The sequence below is a fragment of the Osmia lignaria genome, chromosome 15 (genome assembly GCF_051020975.1).
Source record: "Osmia lignaria lignaria isolate PbOS001 chromosome 15, iyOsmLign1, whole genome shotgun sequence".
NCBI lineage: Eukaryota > Metazoa > Arthropoda > Insecta > Hymenoptera > Megachilidae > Osmia > Osmia lignaria.
Window position 1 is genome coordinate 5,080,212 of NC_135046.1, and position 26,327 is coordinate 5,106,538.

Consider the following 26,327-nt stretch of genomic DNA (forward strand, 5'->3'; position numbering starts at 1 on the left):
CTGCTACCTAGCTGGAGATCCTCGCGTATCGCGGCTAATAAACTTAAGAGCAGCATTCTTCTCTTTCAACTTTCCCAACCGAGGCTAATCCATCTTAAATTAATAAATTATCGCGTTGCAGCCGTGTTCTGCATGATTCTTTATTCGTTCGCTGTTATTACGTAGCGAAGGAAGAAGAAAAAGTGCAGCAGGAAAAAAGACAAATTGGTGGATTCAATTTCATGAATAGGAACTTGGAAATTTTTCCCTCCATCAGTTCGTTTCCCGTAGTATGCTTCCTTATATGTACCTATGTACCAAAGACCCTTCCGGAAAGTCGGCGACGCACGGTACTTCGTCTAGATCCCAAGCTCCCATCCGCAAACCGGGCAGTTTTGTATTCTCGAGCATAACCAATGGAACGTCGCGATTGATCGTTCGAAAATCGATAGTGAGAACGCCTTACACGACATTGTTGTCCGCAAGGAATCTCAATAAGTTTTATCTCCGGTCGTCCCGGTGCAATTGGCGAGTGCCGATTCCTCGCGTCGATGCGAGAAGACTGCCATCACGAGACGTCGCGTCGGGGAAAAAGAAATAGAGAAGCTACTACGAGAGATCGAGGAGAGGAGAAAAAGGAAATAGCGTGAAAAAGTAAGGGAACGGGAGTTTAGTCGAGAAGCAGCCTCGTGAGGTCCTTTACACGAGATTGAGAATAGCTACGTGCGAGAGCTGATAAATAAATAACACACTCGAAGGAGAGAGGTCGAGACGAGATGAAAAAAAAGAGAAAGAGAGAGAGAAGGGTCTGGTCAAGAGGCAAGGATGGTAAGACGGTAAAGAAAAGTAACGCGAGCCCATAAAAGAGAATCAATTCGATTCCCCGACCCGTGTGCCGCCACCCTCGCACCCCTATCCTTTCCTCGCCTTTCTTCCTGCAACTCTCGTCCCGCGTCAAATCTCCTTCTCTCCTCGGTGCCGTTTTTCTTTCTCTGCATCTCACGAGGGCTTTAGAACACATCCGTCCGACCCCGAAACGCTATGTTCCAACTGAAAAGTGTATCGATCGATGAAAATAAATCAGATTATTAAAGATTACGACTTTGTTACATTATTTTCCTTTCCAAAATATTTAAAATGAAAAGTGAAAAGATTTTTCTAATGTTTATATAACGAAAGTTTTGATATAGGTGTAAACTGACCCTGAATCGTAGTTTAGCGGTAGACTATTCGAGGGTTGAAACACTCGGCGTCGCGTCACCCCCTCCCCGATCTTTTGCACGGTTCCTGAGCCTGCACACGCCTGTTCCTTCCTTCCTTCCTTCCTTCCTTGGCATCACCCGTACTCCTTTTCCGCGCAACAAGTGCTCCCCGTCTCACATCTTTAAGAAAGCTCCTCGCCCCTCCTTCCTCGTTTAAGCCACCATCGCCGCTGCTAACACCACCGTCACACCCCAACCCCTTTCTCCTCCGCTCCTTTTTCTCTTCTTTTTCGTTTTTCATTCTGTCCCGCCTCGCGCTCTCTCTCTCTCTTTCTCCTCGACTACCCGCAACTACCCTTCAAATCACTCCACGTTCTTTCTCCACTATTTTCCTCTCCACGATGGCTTACAGCCGGAAACCGACTGGCAACCGCGAACCCCGCACGTACTCTGCATTCTGAACGACCGTTACCAGCCTGTGAGCGCGTATTTGTGTCTCTTTACCTTAGATTCTCTTCGGGGTGCATGCAAGAGGGTGGGCAGGAAAGTTGAGCAAAGGCAGCCGCGTTGGAAGACGAACTTCGCGGTTCGGATAACACGAATTCAATGTTCCTCGACAGATTTTCGAAAGATTTTCGAGCTGGATTTCTTCGTAGCAAAGTAGGGACAGAAATGGAAAGAAACGACGGGTAATCGATCCTCCCCAAAGTTCGATACTTTATGTTAAATATAAAACACCCCGTGACAGGACCTCGTGTGTTTTCCAGGGAACGGAGAGAAAGAAATACGGTAAAGGTGCATTTGCGAATGGTGTCGATTAAAAAGTTTTTACGAGCGTCCAGGGTAAGTTGAGTCGCGTTCGCAATGATATTCAATATCCAGTAACTTTTGCAACCCTCGTAAACTTGACTCGAAAGTTTATACGGTTCTAGTTTGCACAGTCCGGTATTTAATTACGCAAAAGACCGAGGCGTTGTTTTAATGTTTCTTGAGGGAGCATGCTGGTAATGGTTCAAGAAAAATGAGATAAGAACAACGACGAAAAGGAAATTTCAAAGTGAAAAATACACGGCAACAAGTATCTTCCGCGACCGAGTGTCCGTTGGGTTTTTAAGCGCAATTTCGATTTTCATCGAATGAAACGCAGAAAATTTATGGACAATTTAATACCGTCGGGGATGTTTGTAGGAAGATAATAAATAAAAGGGAACCGCTTCCAGGGAATAGCAAAGACATCACCGATGGGCTGGATCGTTCTGAAACGAAATTACCTCGGGAGAATTTGAGCACGAAATACGCTCTTGGCTCTTGAATCGACGCCATTTAAATAACGCAAAAAGTGAGCTACGCACCGAGGGCTGTTTACGAGCATCGAACATCGTTTAAACGCGATTATTGCTTACTCCGTTGGCTCTTTGAAGGATTATTAATCGACTCGATTCCGAGCGATCGACCGGCGAAGAAGGAAAGAAATTATTAATGATCCAAATTCGATGGAATGCCCGTCAACCGATCTTTTCTTGCTCGAACTTACTCTCTTCCCGCGGATTGGCTTACAAATTCCACGAGAACTTAGCTAGGATAATGGATTCCGGAATAAATGAAACTGGCGGTCGTAATTTAGACGGACACCCGTGGTATTTTCGTCACGTGGTGAGCAACGACGAACGGATCGTGGAATGGCAGAAAATCAATCAATGGACACTTGGACCGTTGCGAACAGACTCGAAGCTGGGTACACTCGTTGAGAGGAGAGTTCGAAAACGAATGCACGCTTTAAAACTATGAACCGACATGTTTGGACTCCACCAGTGGAAACTACCTGCGCGATATTTAAAGTTACACGTTTATCTTTGCTGCAAATAAACGTACGATCCTTGTAGCAGTGTATAAAACTAACTAGTCCTCTTTGAAAAATCTAACAATTTACTGTTTATATGCTTTCAAAGAAATGGACGGTGTTTTTTTAAGAAAAAAATCTACTTCAAAGGCGGAAATCAGATTGGTCCCGCGAAAAGAGAAGACAAAAGAAATAATCCCAGGAGGAACTCGCTTTATTGGTCGAATACTTTCTGTTCCCCTCCTGGAAACTCGGTGACGATTCTCATTTTCTCGCTCAGCGTTCAGCCACGCAAATATTTACTCGGCTAAACGCACTTCCGTTTCCTCCGAGCACGAAACAAGCGTCCCGACGGTATTGGCTGGCTCGGTGAAATGGCCGACGGACGTACACGGCCAAATGAACGGATCCAACGATTCTCCACTATCATAGCCAGAGATTTGTGTTCTTACTTACCACGGACAAGGATGAGGGCGCTGGACAGGAGTACGATTCTGAGCGGCCAACTGGCCATCCTGGCGTAGACCGTTACGTCGATTCAGCTTTCTCCTGAAACAATACAAGCGTGCCCAATCAATCAACCCATCCATCCCAATCCGCTATCCACGTATCCCAGCCAACTCTGCAGCCTGTCTTTCTCTCTTCTACCCCTACTCTAAACTACCCTGTATTCTCTCTCTCTCTGTTTCATCCACCCCTTTCCTTTCGGTCTGTTCCGTTGCATGCCCATGATCGGCACCTCATCCCACCTTTCGCCCCGTACTTTCTGGCAGACTGCCCGTTCTACGCTCACCCTTTCGCTTCCTGCCCAAACCCTAACTCCGTATCGACAATTTTTTTTCTCTCGAATCCGTGCCTAGGGGTTTGTCCGCTCAATGAAAGTCCTCCCAGACGGTGCGCGTACCGCGACGTACATAATCATAAAACACGCGACGCGTACACCTGCCAACGGGTACTTTTCTTCTTTTTTTTTCTCTCTCTATACACGACGTCGATACTTTTATTCTTTATCATTTTTGTATTGTTTTGTTTTGTTTCGTTTCGTGTTTTGCTTCTCTTATATGGGCAGACTTTTGTAGGATTGCTTGCGCGAACACGCGAGAATGTTTCCCGATGAAACCCTTCAAACGGCCAGTGTATCGATATCATATCGACGAAAGGAAAATGGATCCCGTTTGAACGCGAGTGTTTCTTCTTCCTTCCCCCAATGCCGTAGAATATTCCGATCGAGAATACTTTGATCGTGTGCAGGCTTTCAAAGTCGGCAGGGGTAAATTTTGTTGGGAAACGCGAGCAAAGGAATCGACGTTCCCGCAAAGAGAATATAAATACGGCTCTCGCAACTTCTATTCTATTTACGAGTTTAGCCGTTCGACGCACACCCGACGCTTCTCTTCTCTGTGCCGCTGTTGGAATATCGAACATTTTTTTTCTTTTATTTTTCCTCTTGCCTCGATTTTCCACGGACTCGTCAACTGAATGGACGCGTACACGCGCCGCTAACTGTGACGATTCGCAAAGCGTTCGGCTCGTCTCGGCCGGAAGAAAACGATACGGTTAACGACCTCGCGCTTCGCCGTCATGAAACCGCGTTTTATAGATTTTCATCTCTAGAAATGATCCTCTCTATACTCTCCAAAGAATTTCTATTTCACACAGAATGGTGGTTAGCGAAGAAATAGAAACTGTTATTGAATTAAAGGTTGAAATTCGATTCGCGAAATTTAAAATTTCCTCTGATCATGGAAGATGAAAGCAACAAGATTGCGATCGTTTACCAGCCTAATTATCCCGAACACTGAACCCATACAAATATTCCGCACTATATAAAGTTGTGTGCTGTAAATACGCATCATATTTACTAATTAGTGAGGTGTAAAGAGACCGAGAGTAAGCTGCCTGCAGCATCATTAAACTACGCCGAGAGAACGCAACACAGCACAGCTGTGTTTGCTTAACTGTATTTTACTATTGCAAATACGATTTTGCACATTAACGGCTGCTCGCTCTCTACCTAACCCCGTGATAGAATATACCAGAAATAACGTCGTCAGACCGGGGGAACGATAAACTCCAATTCTGTTTAACAAAATTCTTAAAGCTCGTGTTGAAAATGCATAATAGCAAAAGAGAATAATTCTACATTTATTTAATTAATTTCCGAAAAAAATATTATTTCGAATCCGTATCGCAAAAATTTTTAAAGTTTGTGTTGAAAATGCATAGTAGCAAAGGAAAATAATTTCACCTTTACTTAATTAATTAAAAAAAAAGGAGAATATTATTTCTAAACCGTGTCAAAAATTTTATCGAAACCTTTCGAAACGGAACACAACTCGGGAAAGCTTTCTGAACACCCTGCGCGCGTTTCACATACAAACGTGACAAACATAAAAAAAGCTTTTTGAAAGAAACTTTCCTCGTGATACAGGGAAAGATGCGAAGTTTCTACATAAAATTAGTCTTCGCTCAAAGTCACGAGAAGAGACGTATGCCACGCGTCCTCGCTTCCCATCTCGTTGACCCGTAATCTTCGATCGCGGGGAGAACAAGTGACTCGATACGATACGAGAACGAATACAACCACTTCAGCGGGAAACGAAATAACTGGTCCTTTTTGCCATTTCTTACAGGCATCTCCACGCTGGCTGATTCAAAGAGCGGGAATTTGGAGCGTAAAATCGTTTGATTCGCTACACGGTCCCGCCGTCACGTCTGCCCCTCATTCTAGTCTTACACTCGCTCGTCCTAAGCCGACAGAGACGACCTACACCCTCCAACCTTCGTTTCAACCATCTACCACCCGGTCTCGTCCACATTCAAATGTCATATGCAACCTCCTGTCCTTCCATTTCCTACGAACTCTTCCATCTTCTCTCTCGTTTATCCCGTATTCCTCTTTCGAGTCACACTGGAAAAACGACTGGGAAAGAAACCCTCTGATTCCACGATTAAAAACGTGCTAATTTGATCAACGGAAACAAAAGCGTCTGCTCCAAAAAATAAACTAGGACATTCGAATTTTCTCGTTCGTTTTATCGTGCTTTGGCACGATCAACAGAGTCGAGTTCTTCTCGCAAACTTTTTCGTTTCCGGAGAGCACTCTCTGGTCCATTCATTCGTCGCGATATTTTCACAGCCAATTCGTCTGAATCTTGCTGATCAATATCGCGTGAAACGATGTTCTTTAAACGTTCGAAAGATTAAAGAAGGTTGGCGGTGAGCGGAAATGGAAGAGGACTCGGACTCGGTCCGAAGATTGGGTCAGACTGGAGAGTATATCGTCGGTCGGGTCGAATCAAGGTCCACCGTAACATTGTTCTCGCGGAAGGCAAAATTGCCTTTATCCGAGTGCCGATGAAACGGAACCAGGAAGCAGTTCCACCGTTCACAATTAAGTTTACGAAGGGGAATGGACACACCACTTTCCCGTCAGGAAGAAACTGCTGATCGTGAAACGTAGTGGCCATTACGGAACATGAAAACGGCGACTGTTCGACCCTACTTTCAAAAAAAATTGAAGAAAATAGTTGATCGAACGTTTCTTCGAGAAATTAATTACCTCTATTGTTCCGCAAATAAAATATTGAACGACTGTGGAAGGTTTCGAAACGATCTCTACCCGTTTCGTAATGCAATTCTCGAGTGGCATTTGTCAAGTTACTCGGTATCGTTTCTCTGGGATGTAGAGCACGTATACCGGATAGGGAAATCAGTGGAACTCGCGAATACGAGAATCCACGGGTAAAAGGTGGCGGCGTGTAAAACGTGATCGACGTAAAAGATGGAGGTGAAAAGAAGCCGTACAGGATCTTGCAACGGCTGCACGCTTGCTTCTCGACGCGATGGCCAAGGCGGGCGTACGAACGTAATTGTGGCGCTAAAAGCAATTTCCTTGGGCGTAACCGTTTTAGCAAAGTGCTTTGCAATTTAGCGAGTCTTTATTAAAATAAAATCATTTCCAAGCCGGTACTTTATCACTCTCTGCCTATACTCTAATCGCTGGCCATCGATTAATTCGTCCGGTTTAACACCGAACGTAACTAAAATTAATTAAATTTTCTAAATTTCACTCATCAATTTCGTGAAATAAAACGCTTTTAAAGGATCGGTTTCCTATACGACACGTATCACTGAAGGGTTGCTGTAATTAGAAAAGCTGGAAACGAATAACGTACGCATGTAACCGCGTTCGCGTCGAGCGAGAACTATAATTTAATGTACTCGCGCTATATTCAAAGTTCAAGCGGCGACACACAAGTGGGCAGGCAGGTACACTCGCAAGTACAGTGTGCAGGTACAAGCACATATCTCTCGAGGTAACCCCTGTTTATACAGAATTCATAACCAGAGAGAACAAAAGGACCTCCTGGCTGGAGTAAATACATATTATATATCACTTCTTTAACGCGAATCTAAATTTTCTAACACGTCCACTATCGCGTTAAATATCCCACAATTCTCAATTGTAAATCCACTCTACTGATTTAATAAAATTAGATATATGTTTAAAGGCAATACAAGAGATCTTTTACTTTATTTCCAGATCTATCACCACTTAGGGGGCACAGGTGCACTAACAGTGAGTATCCTCTAAAACGTATGCCCGTTTGTCTTTCCTGCTCTAAAAGAACCTTATAAATGTTCCAGCGAAACGTTATAAACGTTCATAAATGATAGCGCGTCGAGACGATCTCAGAAAAGTTTTGAAAAATTTCAACGGGTACATCTGTTTGCCTCAGGCAAGAAATTAATACAGCTAGCTTGGTAAAAAAAAAAAAGAAAAAACGAAGCAAACGCAACGAGGGTAACGACAGAAAAGGTGCCGAGACCATGGTGTTTCGCGTCGACACTTTCATTCCATCGTTGTCAACGTCAACAGCATTCTTCTGCTTCGCAACTCGCTACCCCATACTCCTTATTTGCGCAACTCCTCCACCACTCTATAACGTTCATTCATCCGTGTCTCGCTCTCATGCCCGACACCTTTCTTCTACCAGCCATTCCATCACCTTAGCTCTTGCCTACAACCGACCAACCATACTTCCCAGCTGTGTTCTTGCCCCCGCAAACTTGCAAGGATCCTGTTCTTCGGCTTTCTTTGCTTCTACTTTACGTCGACTTCATCCTCTAGCTGAATTAATCGTCACTATCTACTCGCGAAACAATGTTTTTCTTTATGAAGGAATTCCTTTACACAGACTTTTTCATCAACGAAAAACAGATTTTACTACTATTTTCCGGGAAATAAAATGTGATGTATCAACCATAGTAATATTGGGGTATAGGTGCGTGAACTGGGTGGTCGCATAAGGGGGACGAGTTCATGGTGTGAATGACGAGTGTTTAGGCTAAAATATAGATGTCGGCGCCGAAGAGTGGATAGACGGTGTCGAGGGGGGCGAAGCGGGGTGCGGTGTGTGCGAGTGAGGGTGGCCCTAGAGGGAAAGTTTTTCGACCGCCATCGAGAAGGTAACAAGTCGAGAGGTTGAGAGGGTATTATTGCGAGTAGCGTTTCTAACTATAAGCCAATGCTTATTTTCGGTAATATCTAGAGTTTCGGTTCGTACAACATACCGTTATCCAACTCCATATTCGAACAAACACGTATTCCAATTAGATCCGAATATCCTTGCCCAATGTTCTATAAATAACAATTAATCGGAACAGCCGATTCGAACGGCGCCAAATAGCGATAATGGTAGGTCGTCGAGTAACGCGAGTTAGTAACTACGTGATTGCATTATTCGCCGATGGTGTGTACGCGGAGATGTAATATCGCATATTCAATTACCGGACGGCAGAGAAAAGTGCGGTCGCGTAGTTGGAGCTGAGTGCCCTTGAAATTACCGGGCGTTCTTCTTGACTGTTAAAATCCCGGAACGTTGCTTCGAAGGTAATACAAACTTTCGGCGACCAGCTGGTGGAACCGCATTTCAGCGGGCGCATTCGTCGGAATAACGCGTCGCTACCGATGCATTAAGGTCCTTGAACCCAGGCGCGGCGTTTCGCGTCCGCGTCAGGGAAATTTCTGCGGCTCCGGTGCGCTATAAATCTTGTAACGTTGCCGCGAACGAACCGGTATTAATTAACGTGAAAGCCAGCCGGAGAAAATGTTCTCGCACTGGCGTATCAAATACACACGCTGGTAATTACATTACGCGAACACGCTCGCATCAGTTCCATGAAATTAATCGCAAAACAAGCCGAGTTACTCGATCGAGGCGGGCTCGTACGATTAATAAATAAATTACGCCTGCCTGCTAATCACGCGCATCGATGCTCCCACCATGGGAAAACGGCCACGTCCGTGTCGGTTTATTTGTGCGAGATGTTGATTCCTACCCAATGCGTATGTACACACACGCCTCGTACAAAATTCTATTCATTATGATCGGGAACGCGATCGATCGGTTAATTAAAATTGTGAATGCATATTCGAAGGTACCGCGCGCAAGGTGTACCGCAAGCTGCGCCCAAGACATGAAAGAATTCTTTACCGTGAAAAATTTCCATTATCTACTAGGGAATTTTCATTCTCTGAAATACTTTCGCGTTATTCTCATTTTCACTAAGTTTTTTTTCTTTTCGCTGTTCTTTCGCCGTCGTGCACGCTGCGTTTGACCGCGTTTCCCCGGCCGAGCAAAATAATATATCGGCTGCGGGGCTGCCGTGTACCAGAGATCCAGGCATTTTCTACGGCGTCTGGGTGACCTGTTATTTATAGTGAATTGAAATTCGGAGACTACGATGCAGCCAGGAATTTCATTAAAATTATGACTTAGGTATTGGAACGCGACGGCAATGCGCGTGATGGCTCGTTTACGGAACGTGAATCGACTCGCCGAGTCTCCGGCGTGCATGCTTCTACGCATGGAACATGCGCCATCGCCTACACAATGCAGGCTTTTGTACTACCTGTAATCTACGTTTCTATGAAGCCTCGGTACACTTTATGAAACTTTAATTCACATTTAAGCTGGCCAAGCAGACGCACTGTTATTTTTTTCAATTCAATTCAATTAAACGATGAAAATCTCATTTTATTATCATAGGACACTTAGAAGTCCTTCGAGTCTCAAATTTAAGCGACGATACGCACATACCTAATGGTTATAAAAAATGTCCGGTTTACGGTGCTGGTTAAAGATATTTTTACAGCGAGCGAGATGACCGACCGAATGGCGGCGGCAGTAACCGACCCTGGGCCATTCACGAAGAATCCGCACCGTTTCACTTTATCGTCCCGTTGCCAGGCTATCCTGAAAATACGGAACCCTCATTGTACCCTCGGGGATTTCTTGACGTCGCGACGGTCAGGCCCGAAACACGTTACCAAAAATGTAAACTTCAACTCGATACAGCGAGGTGGACCACAAGACGAAATTTTGTGAAAAATATGAAAATTCTGCTCGGTCAGCGCCATATCAAAGACACTGCGATTTTTATCAATCCACCTGTGCAAATAATAAACCGAACCTTCTCTATGTCGACAGAGTGTTTGAACATTCACCCTCTATGAGAGAACGATTTTTCCCTCTTCTGCTAGCCACTGTTTTGCATTTTAATAATGAAATCCGCTAGGAAAACGACAAAAAAGTGAACATTAATGTAATACCATAAACGTCATTAACGAATCGAGTTCCTGTCGCTTTTTATAAAGTAAAATCCTCGTTAAATTTCGGGCTAGTAGGAAATTCAGATAAAAATAAATCTGTACGCGTAGATATCTATATGTAACTTCAAGCTCTATTTCTATTTCTTCTCCATAGAAAATATAGCAACAGAATTTATAAGCAGAAGTAAACAGTATTGTATAGAATGGTCAAAGTCTCTTCCCGTGTAATTATTTATTTACTATTAATTACGATGACCGAGTAAACAGTGTGGTTTCGTTAGTATAACGAACGTTAGAGGAACTTTACTTTACGTTAGAGGACCCTCGAAACATCACTTTACGTGATTCTTATAGCAACTACCATTGGTCGGACCATTTAAGAATGGGCAATTAGAGCAGAGAAAGTTTCCGAGCGGTATGGAACCTTTAGAACTAAAAATTATTAGAGAACCAAGTAGTATAAACGAAGATTGTTCCGACAGAGATTCAAGAGGATATGAATTCGGCCCATTTGATTTTGGAAATGAAAATGGCTTGGGAAATTTTTATTGGAAAACGTTTTATCGAGAAATTCGAGAGGATTTCGATCAGGAGAAAGCGGAAAAGTATTTCTCTTAAACAGTCGCACGGCGAACGATAGCGTAACTGGAAAGTAAGTATCCATCCAGTTAATTCATTGCTGAACTTTCCGAAGTAGCTGCATCGCAGTAACAATGTCCCCGGCGTAATAAGGAAAACTGAAGGAATATTAACCCGTCCCGACTCGCCGTCGCGAGAAAATATTTATCGCGAGCTGCTCGTTTATTCGCAGCGGGGTGGTGCGAGGAAGTTTTCAAGTAAAAGTTCAAATCCCTTGGCGAGCTGCGTGCGCGCGAATATAATCGGCCAAGAGATTCAATTGCCATGCGACTGAAGCGAACGACTTACCAATCTCGCGACGAGATAAGCAATACAAACGGAAGATTCTCTGTTTCCACGAATAATTTCGCGTTTGAATCTAAGGAAGTTTAGCGAATCGGCTACTCGTTGGCAGCTCGCGAATAGGGTGCTTTCGAAACGACGGCAATCAGCTGAAGGTAAGCTCGTTAGCTTCGTTCTTCGAGGCGAATCACGCGCGAACGTGGCGGAATTTCTTGTCTGCGTTAAGGAAACTCGTAAAAACGAGGGTAACTTTCGGAGGCGTTTATAGGTCGGAAGCTGGAAACGAAATTCTGTATCGTTGAAAAAAGGTTACAAGAAAATGTTGATCATACAGGTGGTGAAAATTTCTTCTACGCCAGCTTGGAACGTTAGACAAGGAAATAATAAGAACGGGCAATATCTTCGCCAGCTTCGTACAAGGTGTATGACAAAATTTTTCAATGCAACCGTGCTTATTCGATAGCTGTAAGTGGTCGCATTGTGGGATATACATGCCGTCGAATATGTTGCCGAGAATAGGCCACTTGCTAGCCGAAAAGCATACAACCGAGCCGCAATCTCGCGGTAAATTTACAGACGAAGGTATGGATAAAAATACACCGTCAGGAATGAAATATATCGACGTGTATACCCGTTCGAGGAACGAACAGGACCTCTATAGACTATCCGTCACTATCGATGCCGGCGGAGCTTTCAAAGTGTCGGTCAGGAGAGAGAAAGTACAAGAAAGTAGGGTGTTCAAATGGAAAAGTAATTTTTAACTCGTACTGTTACACGGCACGAACGAGAAAAGTATCCACAAACTTTAGCCGAGACAGAAATGTGAAAATAGTTTCAACGCTGGACGCCGATTGAAAGACTTTTTTTTTTTATTTCATTCTGTTTCGTACGGAAACACGGCGATCCATTAAAGCGGAAGTCGCGCTCGATCCCCGGAGAACGTAATAATGTCAGTACGCTAATGTTCGAGGAAATAATGTATCGCTGCTGGTAGCGTAAATTTCGCCCACTAGCCGGTCGATACAGCGTAAATATGCGTTAAGGAGAAGTTGAATGGTGGTAGAGTGATGCTATGGTTCGCGCACGTGTACGTTCGCCCGTATCAATGGACGGGCTAATGTGTGCGAGCTCGCCGCTCTCTATAAATGTGTGAACGCGTAGCGCAAGTCAGCGAGAAGACGAGAGAGGGTGCGCGCAGAGGCGAAGGGGGTGCACGTGGTGTAATGGCCTGCTACCGAGGGTGCATTAAGGCGGTTTATGTACGCGAAGAGGTATGAGGTCTTTTAACCCGACTCAAATGCTGCTTTCATTGAAACCGTAGTAGTATATTCACGGTGTAGCGTTATGTCCAATAATCAATTTGGATGGTTCATTAAAACACTGTTGAAAATCAACCTGACGATTTTATCGATTATAGATTTCCTGCTATTTCGATTCGCGTGAAATCCCATGGTAAACGTTAGATGCGAAAAAGTAATTCGGTGCTCGATTTCAAAGGTATTTCGTGTCAAAGTAACATCGACGTACAGGCGGATTAATAATGACAACCGCGTAAATGATCAATCGAATATTAACTGTGTTCGAGACACTCGAAATGCTCGTTTTTCTTTGTTACCCGCGCCATCGTTACGGCAACAATAAACGACGATGAAACACGTCAAATGACAGGATCGAGCGTGAAAGTTGACTCGTGACGAGCGGAGAAGCTGTGGCCGAAAGAAGATGCGAGGATCCTTTCTATTAAATCGTTACACCTTTGTTGCGCGGTTACAATGGACAAAATGTGGATAAAAGAAAAATGAACGGACGGCATGTCATTTGCAGGGAATGATGATGTACTCGCGTGGTAGGTGCATTAAGGTGGTTTATGCACGCGAAGAGGATCATCCACTTTCAACTCTCTCTCTTTCTTGCTCTCCTCCATTCTTTCGGTTTCTCTTTGAAACCACGACGGATTATGAAGGTAGTAAAACGTTTAAATCGATAACCAACCGAGTCGTTTCACGCGGAGGACCTTGCATTCAGGAAAAATAATTTTCCGTCGTTCCTTGCCGAGATAAATCGTGTTTCGACGCTGTGTTTGAATATTGCATGAAAGATCGGGCCGCGTCGATACGTGCCTGCGCGAAAGAATGAAACGTCAAAAGCGAAATGAGTTATTTACTGCTCTTTTTGTTCGCCAGTTCACGCACGTGATAGATCATATTTCGAAAAAAATAAAAGAGAAAAAAAAAATGCCTTCTACTGCAGGATTTTACGTCCAGAGAAATTTATTATCGAGCGTATTGAACGATTTCCCTATACGTTCGTGGAGAACGAAAAGACGCGCTGCTCTAAGCGACTGGACCGTCTCGTAATTTACAATTATCGGAACACTCTGCACGGAGGATCCTCGAACCCGTGCTACTACGAAAAGGACCAAGCTCATTCCGCTCGCGTACCCGTTATAACTGTCGAGTGACGCGAAGGTCTACGAGGGAAATGAAAATCCACTTAAAAGGCTCAAAAGTTATTTACGAGCTTGATGTTGGCGCGCGAAACATCTCGCTCGTTTTTTTTTTTTTTTTTTTTTTTTTTAAACTTCGTAATCATCTTTTGTGACGATAGCTGATAATAAATGCATAGCAATTTCGAATCCGTCATTTTTTTTTTTTCAGCTTCAGTTGTTCGAATGTTAATCTATCGCGCTAGAAAATGCAAAACGTTTCCTCGTTCTCCTGACGATCGACGATGAATTTATTAAACTTTATATCATAGCTGCGTCAGCGTTCACCGGTTTATCTTAGCTCGGGTTCAATGCATTTTACACACTGTACACTCTGGAGAGTAACCAATCATAATTCGCAGCCGTGACAGAATACTCGAGCACGATGCACGGGGTTCGTTGGAAATTTTCAGTGGAGCCGGAATATCCGTCGGACAGGCCGAAGCTTATTCTAATTTATATTGGCGCGAATTAAAGGATTACGTTATAACCGAAGTGAATTATGGGCCGCGTTATATCCATTCCGATATATCGATCGGTGCCACCGGCCAAAACCGTGGCCCGATACATTTTCCAGGGAACACTTTTAACCCGTCGAGGCGGTACGATGCAATGCGAACGATTACACGCGAACACGTTTATACTTTGCTCGAGTTAAAGGGGAGACGAGCATGTGTTCTCGTTCCACTGGCTAGTCCTTTATTTGCCTCGCGTCCGGCGGGCAAATTGAAAACAAATTAAATTCCTGAAACTGATTGTGCGTCCCGCCTCTATGCAATTAATGTAAAAAGGGCCTTGTAAATCCGTACCAACGTAAATACAGAATTGACTGCTTTGAAAAAGTTCGAACGCCAACGAAAACCGAACCTGACAAAGGCAGACCGATCAGTTTCCATTATTTTATTCCCTTGTCGGAAGGATATGGCGGAGGAATTGCAGATTCGTTCGTTTCCATCTCAATTGCAAATGGCCCGTCGCGGAACCGGTACATCGTGGATTAAGCCATTTTTGTTTCTGCGAACACCGAACTTCGAACGCCGACTATAAATCGGCTCCGAGGAATGTAAACACCAACGGAACGTTCTCTATGAATGCGATTCTGCTTGTTGTTTCGTCCTCGTTCTTCATTTATTGGACCAAGAACCGTTCCAAATTACGATCTTCTGTAATTTCATCAATTACATCGAAATTTCGTTAGAGAACAAAGCAGCTGGAAAACGTCGTCTTAACCGAACGATTCGGAGCAATCCTCAATTTCGAAGCCAGTTATATCGTTTTGTTCCCCAACGCCCTGAAATTTTCACCCATTGAAAACCAAGCAGCGGAACAATGGCCATCCTCCGGCGAGAAAATCAGTATTGTCCCCGTAAACGTTGTATCCCCCGGAGGTGTGGCGAAAGGAAGGAAGACAATGTGCGTACATACACGGTTTGATCCGTATTTCGCCCTCCACGAAACATCTCCATGAATTTCGCGAACTGGTGCCGATCGAACTCATACCAATGGAATAGATCATTCTGCTCGGCACAGATATAAATTCTTGTCGAAGAAACAATCGCGTTGACGGTTCGTAACGAAGACGAGGGGGAAGCAATTTGGCTGGCAGAGTTCGGGTAACCTGGTTTCCTGTGCAGCCAGTTGCAAATGGAAACACAACGGGGAAGAGTCGATGCCAGCAACGGCCCACGGAAGGCAGCAGTTCTGGCGCGATTAGCAAAGTTAAACTGCTCTGGCTAATGCTTCGAGCGGTGTCTATTCGGGAACTCCGGGTGTTGACGTGGCTCGTTCACGGAGTCCGGCTAAAACTGCTGGTCTCGCAGCGAAATGACCATAACCTTGCCTATTAACGACGGCAAATGCGAGAGAAATAGAGAGGGATGAATAGACAATGAGCGCGGCAAACAGCCAGGCAATCGGTTGTTTTTAACTCGAGAACCGTGCACGGTATAATTGGTGTGTGCTCGTACGTGCTCACACGCATGCACACGACCACCTATACCTGCTCAATCTTCTCCAATTAAATTCTATTGGAATTCCCGCAAATGCCAATACCGGACGGCCGGCAGCATTCATTGTGTTGAGATAATGAGGGCCTGCGCGCGAGGAAAGCGTACAGCTTAACGGATAGAATACGATATAGCGATCCTATGGCCAGAAAGCCGATAATGCTATATCGCGGATGCGTATACTCTAGAGAGCTAGACCGTAGAACGACGTCTAATACGAGTTTATTATTATTGCATTATGCCACGGTGCTATGCTATATTACCGACGCGGTATGTCGCTCTAAGGACGCCGAGCCGGTACTATGAGACCGTGCCACGTTACGCTAAACCCTGGCTGTCATCTTACTCTATAGCGAGTTTAATTGCGAGCGTATCGTGCACGTGTTGTACAAGCTGATGATGGAAACTTCGTACGTTCTCATAGCTTTCCGATATTGTTTGCCCGGCTTATCGATTACCACGCAACCTAACGTCCCGTGCAGTGTCGTTGCGATGCGATTTATGACGTACAATCACATGGAACTCTAATTATTTGAACACCAAGAGGGATGGGACGATTTTAGTTTCATTCGAAACAATATCGATCGTGGGGATTTCAAAGGGATCGTAATAATCCGTTCAATTACTGTAATTTCTTGCTCCAATTCGAGCATGAAATTTAATTATTTCGTATTACTATGTACTAAATAATAATGACAATCAAAGCTGCTGGTAGTGGATCCAGTTAACCGAGCTTCCGATAAACTTTCACTCCAACAAACGGAGCTTAAATAAACACAGCTTGGCTGTACGCGACTTGTCGCGATGTTGAATGTGTAATTAGAAAAGCTTCGCTCGACTCGGACAGTCAACGAACCAATGCCGTCTATGTTTCGTTGTTTAATAGATTAATTCGGGACTACTTTGGCTCGCGATTCGCAGAATCCGTAAACGAGTTTTCGTGCTTAATTGTACTGTTTGAAGTGGCCGAACCCCTTCAAACGTGTTACGGTAACGTTATGTATGGTTTGGAGGAGGACACGTGCCACGAACGCGGTCCATTATGCGGCAAAGAGGCATGAAACGTCAAGGAAAGAGATTCCCGCTTCGGAAACTTGGACGAATTTCCAGACAAGGAGCGTGTCAAAGTAGCTGAGACATTGGTGTCGTTCGAAACGAACGTGTTCGACGAAGCAACGCCCGGAGCAACCGCTCGTACGAAGAATTTCCGACCGATCGACGTTTCGAATCGATCGCGAGCATGCACGGTAACAGAAAAACGGACAGAGTGGTTCGTTTCGACCAATCTCTCGCCGACTCGACAGCTGTACACCCTTCTATCTCGGTTTTTCGACTTCTCGGGCGTGTTCGACAATAACGCAAATTACAAAACTCCGTGGCGAACCGTTACGAAACTTTTACCCTATCTCCTTGAATAACTTCGTTAATTTTGCGTAGAACGAAGACGGTTATGCCAGGCATACCGAGGAATGCGAACTCCCGCTTCAGCAGCAGCCGCTACCCTTGCCCCCCCTTTTTCGCCCTTATCCGCTGCTCAGATAAAACGAAATTTCATCGCGATTTTCAGAAGTATTTCTGACGTTGCCGTCGCCACTCCACCCTTCTGTCTCCCGCTCGATCCTCGAAGACATCGTTCGTCGTGTTCGGTCAGCATCTCGAAGCTCGAGTGCAATGCCAAAGCCGAAAAATTCTTCTCGCTCTAACACTTTACGCGAACGCTGCAGATACCAGAAATAAAAGTATCTACCAATTTCTATGATAACCATCTTTCAAATGAAATTCTCTATTCAAATTAGCCGTGTACCAGAGCTCGATGAACCAAAAGTTTCTTTTCGTTACTTTCGATGGAAATTGCGGTCACAGTTGAATCGAAACACGGTTCCTTTTTAATTAAATACACGCGACGATAACGAGCTCCGACCTTATCGTCAGAGCAAACAAGAACGAACAGCTAGCAACGTGGATGTTTACTATCCGCGTCGAAGATCGTTCCAACTTTTCGGCAGGTTTCAGCGACTTTTTTCCCCCCTCCCTGGCAAAAGGAAAACAGACTTGAAGAGGAGAGGTCGATTATACGCACGTGTACTCGGTAGGGGCCGGTTGTTTTGCAGGCTTACTTTCGAGATGGCCAGCAACTTTCCAGACTAAAGAACGACTATACTCGGGACCAAACGGACATACCGAAAGAGAGAGAGATAGAGAGAGCAATGGCAAATGGCGTAAGTTGGTCCGAGTAAACTCACCTGCTATTCTCCAAGGCAGGAAAATACGTGAGCAACGGGTGGAAACGGAAAGGTTAAGGGGGGAAAACGGAAAATAGCGGTGTGTACGTATATATATTCCTACGAGACGGATGTAAATTTCAAGGACCAAGCAGGAATTGAGCAGTGTCCACTCTGCATACCGCACGGAAAACTTTTGTTGAGCGTACTATGTAATGTCCTTTAACTCTTCGAACCACCACCACCAGCTATCGCACGATGGTTCGCCACTTTTCAAGCGTCGCGTCTGTCCGCGTCGGTAGAAATAGTTTCGGCGAAAGTTAACAAAACGACGACGGGAGTTTCGAGTTGGCACCGATTTACGACCACCGGAGAAGTCCGTTCTTTCCCTTCGCGTGTTTATTTTACGACTTCGCCCGGTTTACTGCAACTTGCACTCGCTTGACCGTCGAGATTACAGTTCACGATGAAGATAGAAGGATTAAGCGTACTGCAAGCGAGATTAAACAGATGATCTGCGTCTGATATTCGAAGGAGCTCTTTAATCACTGTCCGCATCATTTGGAAAGCTACTTTGAATACTCGTCCTTAAATTACTCTGACGTACAGAGAGCAAATCTGTTACGAATTTTCAGAGCGTGAAAGTGCACTCGAAATTGTGGCTGCGAGGGTTTCTCAAGAATAATCTAATTAATGTTAATGAAGTTTTCGGTGAAAACGAAGTGTCTTGAATTGCATTGGTAAGATCAAATGTCTGAGGGTAAGAAACGTGTGTTGGTTGAAATTTAGTTATGAAAATGTACTCCTAAATAAAAGAGTAAATAAATCCCTATCATTTATTTGATAAAAAATACTCATCACAGCCGGGTGATCGCACATGCATCGCAAATGCACGTTCCAATAACTCGTTAACGTTTCATCGCGTTAATGCGTACAAATATAATGATTAACCCGGAAACTGTTTAAGCTGTTACGCGAAAATATTGATCGACGGTAAACAATAATTCTACTGGGCCGTATGAAATATTTGCGGTGCTGGAACGGTGCAAACATTGCGCGATTCGTTGCGGCGAATAGGATCGTTCGTGGTAAATCGTTGGATCGATGCGTGAAATAGTAGAACGCCTTGTCGTATCGCGAATCGTTTCCAGTATCAGCGTTAAAACGGCGGGAGAAAAAAGGAGAAAGAAGGTGAAAAGTACGACGATGCGATCTAGCGGAGGAACGTTCATAATTCGAATTTGCGTATCGAACGTCGAAAAGTGATTTGCGCGTCAATTTCGCGATTGAAATGGAGCTTCGGAAACTGCTACGCTCGACGGCTATTTATTTCGATCTTTGCCTCGCCGCGCCGCGCCGCTTCGACGAGTTAGTTACTGAGCGTGCATGTATAAAGCTTCATGTACACCGAGGTTCGTTCGACGGGAGTAATAAGAAGTGACATGTAATTTCGCTCGACCTACATTTTACTAGCGATTCACTCGACGCACGACGTTTTAAGAGAGTCTCGCCCCTCGAATGTAACATTGATCGTCCCCATCGAAAGCTTTTATTCGCGTCTACTACCGCTCGCACTTCCCACTTTTTTTTATTTTCTTTACCTTTTATCTCTTTCGTTTTGCAACTGTTGCCCGAATTCATCGCGAATTCGAGCCCCGTTGTTTGACGTCGCAATCAGACGTTTAATTAACCCGTGGCCCCTCGTAATTACGTTGCCGCGATTGTCTGATGACGACGAGACACTTTCGAGCGACCACTGGGTGATAAGAGTCGCAGGAATAATGGGTCAACGGAGGATCGATGAGAATATTAATGACTATCGAACAGATCGGTCTGGTTGTATAGGGTGCGTGGGTTTATTCTATAGATGAAGATACAAAAAATGAAGGACCGAGGGAGAAAAATGCATTGTTCCTTTTAATGAATACCTAGATTTGACGAGCCTTTGAAAAGGAAAATTTCTCAAAAGAGTCGTTGCGCCTTCTTCCCTTGGATATCGTGGTATCGGTGATAGTCGCTCGAATGATGCTGACGTAATGAAAATCGCGAATCATCCAGTTAAGATTCTAACGGAACGGTCCCGACGAAATTGAGTGGAAATAAATAGGAGGGTCGAGTAAGGATTTAACACTGAAAAGAAGACTGTCGCTTCTTATAAGTCGACGAATAAAAGGGTGAAATTCTTTTCTCGTTCGACTCGTCTCGCTCATTTCTCGCTTTCTTCGTTTAAATGCATCTACCGATGGGTATACCACTGGGACGGGTTTCGATTAAAAGAAAATTGCCCACGCTTGTCTACGAGGATCAGCCGGAATAGGATTAGGTGTCGTTCGCGCCCGTTTCAGGATTTACGCGTTTTCAATTAAGGACACTTAGCTGGACGACTGTTCGTGGGACGTGACGTGGAATTATCTCCGGAGGGAAACGCTTTTCGACGAGAAAATTAATTTAAGTAACCTTCCTGAGAGCTCCCTTCAGACTGCTATATCGGAATATAGTGTAAATTCGTTGCACGTTGTATTAAAGCAAACTGTTGAATTTTTGCGAAAGAAATTCGCAAGAAAATCGATCAACATTTTCTTCGAGATGGTAATGATAACTTTATCAGTCCGGTTAATCGTGAATTTTACACGTGTAAGTATACTACCGTTCACGTCATTAATACCCGCGTAGCTCTTACCCTTCATTTACATAATTGCACGCTTGCAGAACGCGAGCAAACAATCGAAACGGTTTGGTTATCGGAAAGCGTGTTCAGAGTCGAGTGAAGAGCGACGAAATTAACGATCATCATCGCGTATCGTTACGACACGTCACTTCTATTATCATTCGCCAAGTGTTTTACAACTTCTCGATGCTTCTGCGACAGAACGTTTCACCGAGTGACGATTTATCGGTTCGAAGTTGGCGGGGTTAAAACGAGTGTAACGAAATACGGAGGAAATTCGATTCACAGAAACTCGAAGGAAATTGATTCCCTTCCGAGGATCACGTGCTACTATGTTTTCACTCGTTCTCCTCCGGTGTACACGGTGAAACTATTCAGTGAATTAAAAAACTTGAAATAAACGACGATATCAGTCAACTATGCAAACAATAAAGCACATTTTGCGCGAGCGAAGAAATAAATTACAAAAACGCGAGGCGGACAGAAATTTTCTTCGATGAAAATGCTTGGAAGAGAAACGACTAGGTAAACGACAGGATTTCCAGGAAGATGAAAGAAAAACGGTCTTATAATGCTATGAGAATCGTCAAGAGAAGCATTTTTGACTATTAGAGAAAAGAAAAACGATTCTCACGCCCGAGGCTACTGAGTCTGACGTTAATTAATTATCCGAGAGCCGCCAAGTTACTCGACCCTGATGAATTATCGCCACCTGAGGAACTAGCTTCGACGATATATACCTTTCGCATCTGCCTACGAACATTCTCCATTCTTTACAAGAATTTCAGCGTTCCGACGAAAATAGATGGAATGCGACAATGATGCATCGCCGATACGAGATGCCAGGCAAACGCGACCGAGCCGTGATATTTCAACGTTCAAACTTAACCGGGAGGGAAAGAATGAACATATTAGATCGCGTTGGAAAGAAGCGAGAGGGATTGTAAATTGAAACGATCTCTAGCCGGCCGATCGATCACGATCGAACTGGTAACTTCTGTAAAAAAACGCAGGATGCCCGCTGTTCGTCAAGAGATCACGATGCAACGATTTCGTATTGTCGGACGCAGGTGAACCGTGACTCGTATACACGAACCGCGAATCGGTTATCACGGCCGTTTACGTGGCGTTGATAACGCGCGCTTCGTTCGCGAAACTCCACGAGCTGGAACCAAGATAAACGAGCGAAATTCCAACCGGCTCGAATGTGCTTCGTTGTCTGCGTGCGTCATTAGTAAACGTTTACGTTTTATGGAAAACGTTCGTTCAACAGGGATTGATCCGATATCCGGCAAAGGGAAAACGAACCCCGAATCCACTCTTTCGTCGTGGTCGAAGAACAGAAATGAAAAAGGTATGAAAAATTTCAAGACAATCATATAGAAGAATGCAATAATTCGCGTGGTCGCAATAGAAACGTGTTCACGTACATTGTTGCCTCTGGACATCCCGACGAACATGATAATGCTGCTGAAGCGTGTCACGTGCCAGATGGACTTCCGGTTCTTCCTTTTGAAAAGAAACCGACCGTTTCACTTAGGTGCTCCTCTTTGAAACAACAGACAAAATAAGCGAAAACGGAGACAGATAGCGAGAGAGAGAATAAGAAAAAGTAACGCGAGAGGAGAGACACGTCAGTTGCACGAGACTTCGGCAAACACCTTGGAGTAGGTCGCGAGTAGGTTGACACGTTCGGGGGAGAGGTCGCGCGCAGAACTGACACCTCACGCGCGCGGTCCAGCTACCCTCAGCATCCAGCAGCAGCAGCAGCAGCAGCAGCAGCACCAGCAGCAGCACCACCGGTGGCGGCAATCGAGGGGGTTGAAGCGGAGCACGCGCGAAATTCCGCCCCTCTGCACTGCTCCCACCCCTTATTCCACCTCAACCACTACCAACGCTTTCCAGCTCTGTCCCTCCAACGACTACGTACAGATCTGTTTTGTCCTGACTCCAATCTCGCGCCATCGCTTCACCCCAGAAAAGGATGTCAAGGGGTGAAACGAAAGGCGAGCCGACCGATAATTATCGGCCAGATAGTCGGGCTTCGCGTGCATTTCGAAAAGAAAGAATCTTTACCGTCAAATGCTACCCCTAAGATTATTTTCCATTGAACAATAACATCCTTTCGCGCTATGAATCGCATCGACAATCGATCGAACGAAGGAACTTTAACAATACAAACGGTTCGAATTTGGGGACTACTCCAATTTCAAGTACTTTAAAAGTAAGGTACTTTTGTTTCGGTCCAACATCGATTGTTTGGTAAAATTGCGAGTGGAGCAATCGAATGAAAGTAAAATGAATACATTCCGAAAATATGTATTATTTAGGTCAACTTTATCGTAAACGATCAAATATATGTTACAAAGGTGGAATAAAGAATTCCAATATGTCTGTGTTATTAGTACTGGTTTAATATAAATTTTTGTGAAAAGGGATTTAAATTTTTCCTCCGTAATAAATGGTTTCCAAAATATTTCTCTCGAATATGATTGAAAACCCCAACTGTGAAGGAATGTTTCTACCCTCCGAATATTGATGATCGCCAATAAGAAAAAAAAACAATAAAAGTTTTATTAAAATCTGAACGTCTCTTGTAAATCAAACTGACCTCTGAACTTATTTTCAAGAAGAATGTTTCAAATACTCTTTCTCTCTCATAACCACGTACCGTGTCCAACTAGCAGGAATATTTTCAATACCATAACGTCGTATTCTTCTGTAAAATCGTTTCGTCGGGTTGCAGAACGAAAACGTGATGTTTGTTGCGCCTTGCTGTGTTTGGTCGAGAAATATCGTAGGTCGTTGGACGAGAAGGACGGAACGGAAGGTTTGCCCGAGGGAGAAGCTTTACTTGGTGGCGTTATGGGAAATTTCATGTGTGCAGCCACGTAACAAAAGTTAATTTCTGTCTTCGGCATCTGGCAAGCGCGAGGCTATATAAAAGCGGGCACGCGCGAAATTTCACCCTTGCGCATTCTCTCCAGACACACCAGTCACCCCTTTACGGCCCTGCATCTCGTGCAGCCGACCCTCGCACCTAACTAGGGCTGAAACTTTTCTTAATAATTACTGGCCAATAGAGGTCACATTGTACGAACTCGATGATCCGACCCGTTTTGTTTTCGAGTGCGTTTTAGGTGTGCCCGCCAAAACTTGGCGACACGAGGATCGCTGTTGTTGTTCTTGAAACCACCCCGCGATCAATGGGTAACGTTGACGCAATAAACGATGTTCTTTGTCCCAAGTTTATTATCCCGAACTTGGTGCATGGCTTTTAGAGAAACATAAAGCGATTCGATTTGAATTTCGGTATCATCGAAGGCGTAAACAGTCCACGATGATCCTTGAAATTCTCGAGAGACATCCGCCTCGAATGCTGCCCATAAAACGCTCTGTAAAACCTTCGACACGCTTGATAGTCGCGATGTATCGTGATCAAATATCGACGCGGGGATGGTTGACGGGAAATTTCAACGCTCGCATTTGCACGCGTCGCACGAAAACGGGAAATGGTCGCGATTAATACAACTCGAAACATTAAAAGCGTTCTTAACGCAGAGAGCATAGGTACGTGAATGCAAAGCAGACAGGGAACTTTTAATACTTTGTGGTGTACAAAGCATTGCACGTATCACGTTCGTGTACGCGACGCATACACGTACGAGCTGTTGTATTAATCTCGCAAATCCGAATGAGACGTTTACAACGATCCTCCATTTACCATCTCCCTATATCGCGTCGAATAATTTGAGTCGGGAAAACGTGCGAAACTGTAATCGTATATACTCGAGATTACTTCTTACCGTCTATTACAAACAGAGATCCCCTCTAGAAAAATCGTTGAATAGTTTCCATATTATTCGGATCGATCGTAACAAGTTGAAAATCAGGTGATAAATGCTCACGTTAATGCCTGGAATGCGTTCATTTCGTACGTATTTCCCACCGTCGAGTTTTATTATCCCGTGGAATATTAATTGGAGAACGTAAAATTGGAATGAATTCGCGCGGAAATTAATTTTGAGCAGCGAACAGAACCGAAATTCATGATAATTAGAGGAAAGCTATGCCTACCAGTTCGTGCACGACCTACCGATGCTACAATTACAAATTCGCAATATTCGATAGCTAAATGTCTCTATCGCGTACACAATTCGTGACTAAAGGTATAAAATCATCGTCGAATATAGATTACCATTTGATTTCAATATTTTTTCATAAAACGTTCCGAAGCTTTGCGGGCTTTGAAAGAACGCAGAACTCGATCGAGCAAACAACAAAGTTCGTTATACCGATCATCAAAAGCAAACAAAGATAACAACGTGAGGGCAAATCTTTCTTTAAAAAAAAAAAAAAAAAAAAAAACTAAAAAGAAGAAAAAAAGCGTCTAGCAGAGAGGCTCGAGATTAAAATTCAACCGCGTCCAGATCTACTTCTAACCACGATAAAAGCGAAATCTCCAACAATTATCGTCGTGGAATTCCCTATCGTTTCCCGTTTACCTCTGAGCGAGGGCTTTTCATTGTCTGAAGAAGGCCGAATGAAAGGCGAAAAAATGGAAGGAAAGAGAGAAGGAAGAAAAGCGAAGTCGCACGGTTGAGACAGCAAAGCGTACGGAAGAAATGCAAAAGGGTGGTGAGCGTTGGTCGCCCGTGAACGGTGGATAGGGAAAACCGTGGGGACAAAGAAGGACGGAAGAAGCGGGGGTGCAGGCAGGGGAGACAAAGGCATTAAAAACAGGAATGGAACACAGGTAAAAACGCGAACGACCGAGAACGTCCTTTCCGTCGATTGACGAGGCCGCAAGCTTGTATATTCCACGATAATAACGAAACGTTACACGACGTGGCATCGAGACATCCGGTTGACAAACAGGAATTCTCAGACTGCTGGCAGCACTAATGACGCTTTCAGGTAGGCAGCTACGTAAATGGGATCGTTGGGACGGTAATTAATTATCAGACTCCAACTACCCTGACTTCCCCTTACGAGGTTGCCCCCCTGAAACGAACGGAAGACTGACAGCTTCGTTTGTCGAGTATCTTTCAAATGAAACGAAAGGGACGCGTGTAAAAAGACAACGTTACATTAACTTTCCAATTTGAAATCGCTCGAGCAAAAGATTTACACCAGGGCCACTAGTAAAGGAGAAAAATAAAACTACCTTGCCTCTGGATCAGCGCAACTCTAGCGCGAGTTCATTAACGCGGACAGCTTTATTCGCTCGGTATAGTGCTTTTAAACGATTATTACGTTAGTATAATCGCAAGTTAGAGTAGTACTCCGGAACAGCATCCAGTAATTAGAAACTCGAGATCGTGATAGCTTACGTGCCAGATGGGAAGTTCGGTAGCGAGTTTCGTACGAATATAAGAAAGCGAAC

The 26,327-nt window shown here is 44.3% G+C and overlaps 1 protein-coding gene across 10 annotated transcripts in view; it reads right to left on the bottom strand.

The window, feature by feature from the left end:
- The window catches only part of LOC117600066 (cell adhesion molecule Dscam1), a 150,657-nt gene that overhangs the window by 85,953 nt on the left and 38,377 nt on the right, over positions 1 to 26,327 (bottom strand). For 7 of the 10 annotated variants that reach the window (XM_034315024.2, XM_034315022.2, XM_034315025.2 and 4 more), the window contains exons 1-2: positions 22,372 to 22,664; positions 3,478 to 3,570 (exon numbers count right to left, since the gene is read on the bottom strand). In XM_034315024.2, coding sequence (XP_034170915.1) covers positions 3,478 to 3,535 — 58 coding nt within the window. In that variant the 5' untranslated portion in view covers positions 3,536 to 3,570; positions 22,372 to 22,664. Of the gene's footprint in view, positions 1 to 3,477; positions 3,571 to 22,371; positions 22,665 to 26,327 lie in introns of those variants that run through there. The other 3 variants (XM_034315030.2, XM_034315028.2, XM_034315023.2) reach the window with 2 other exon arrangements.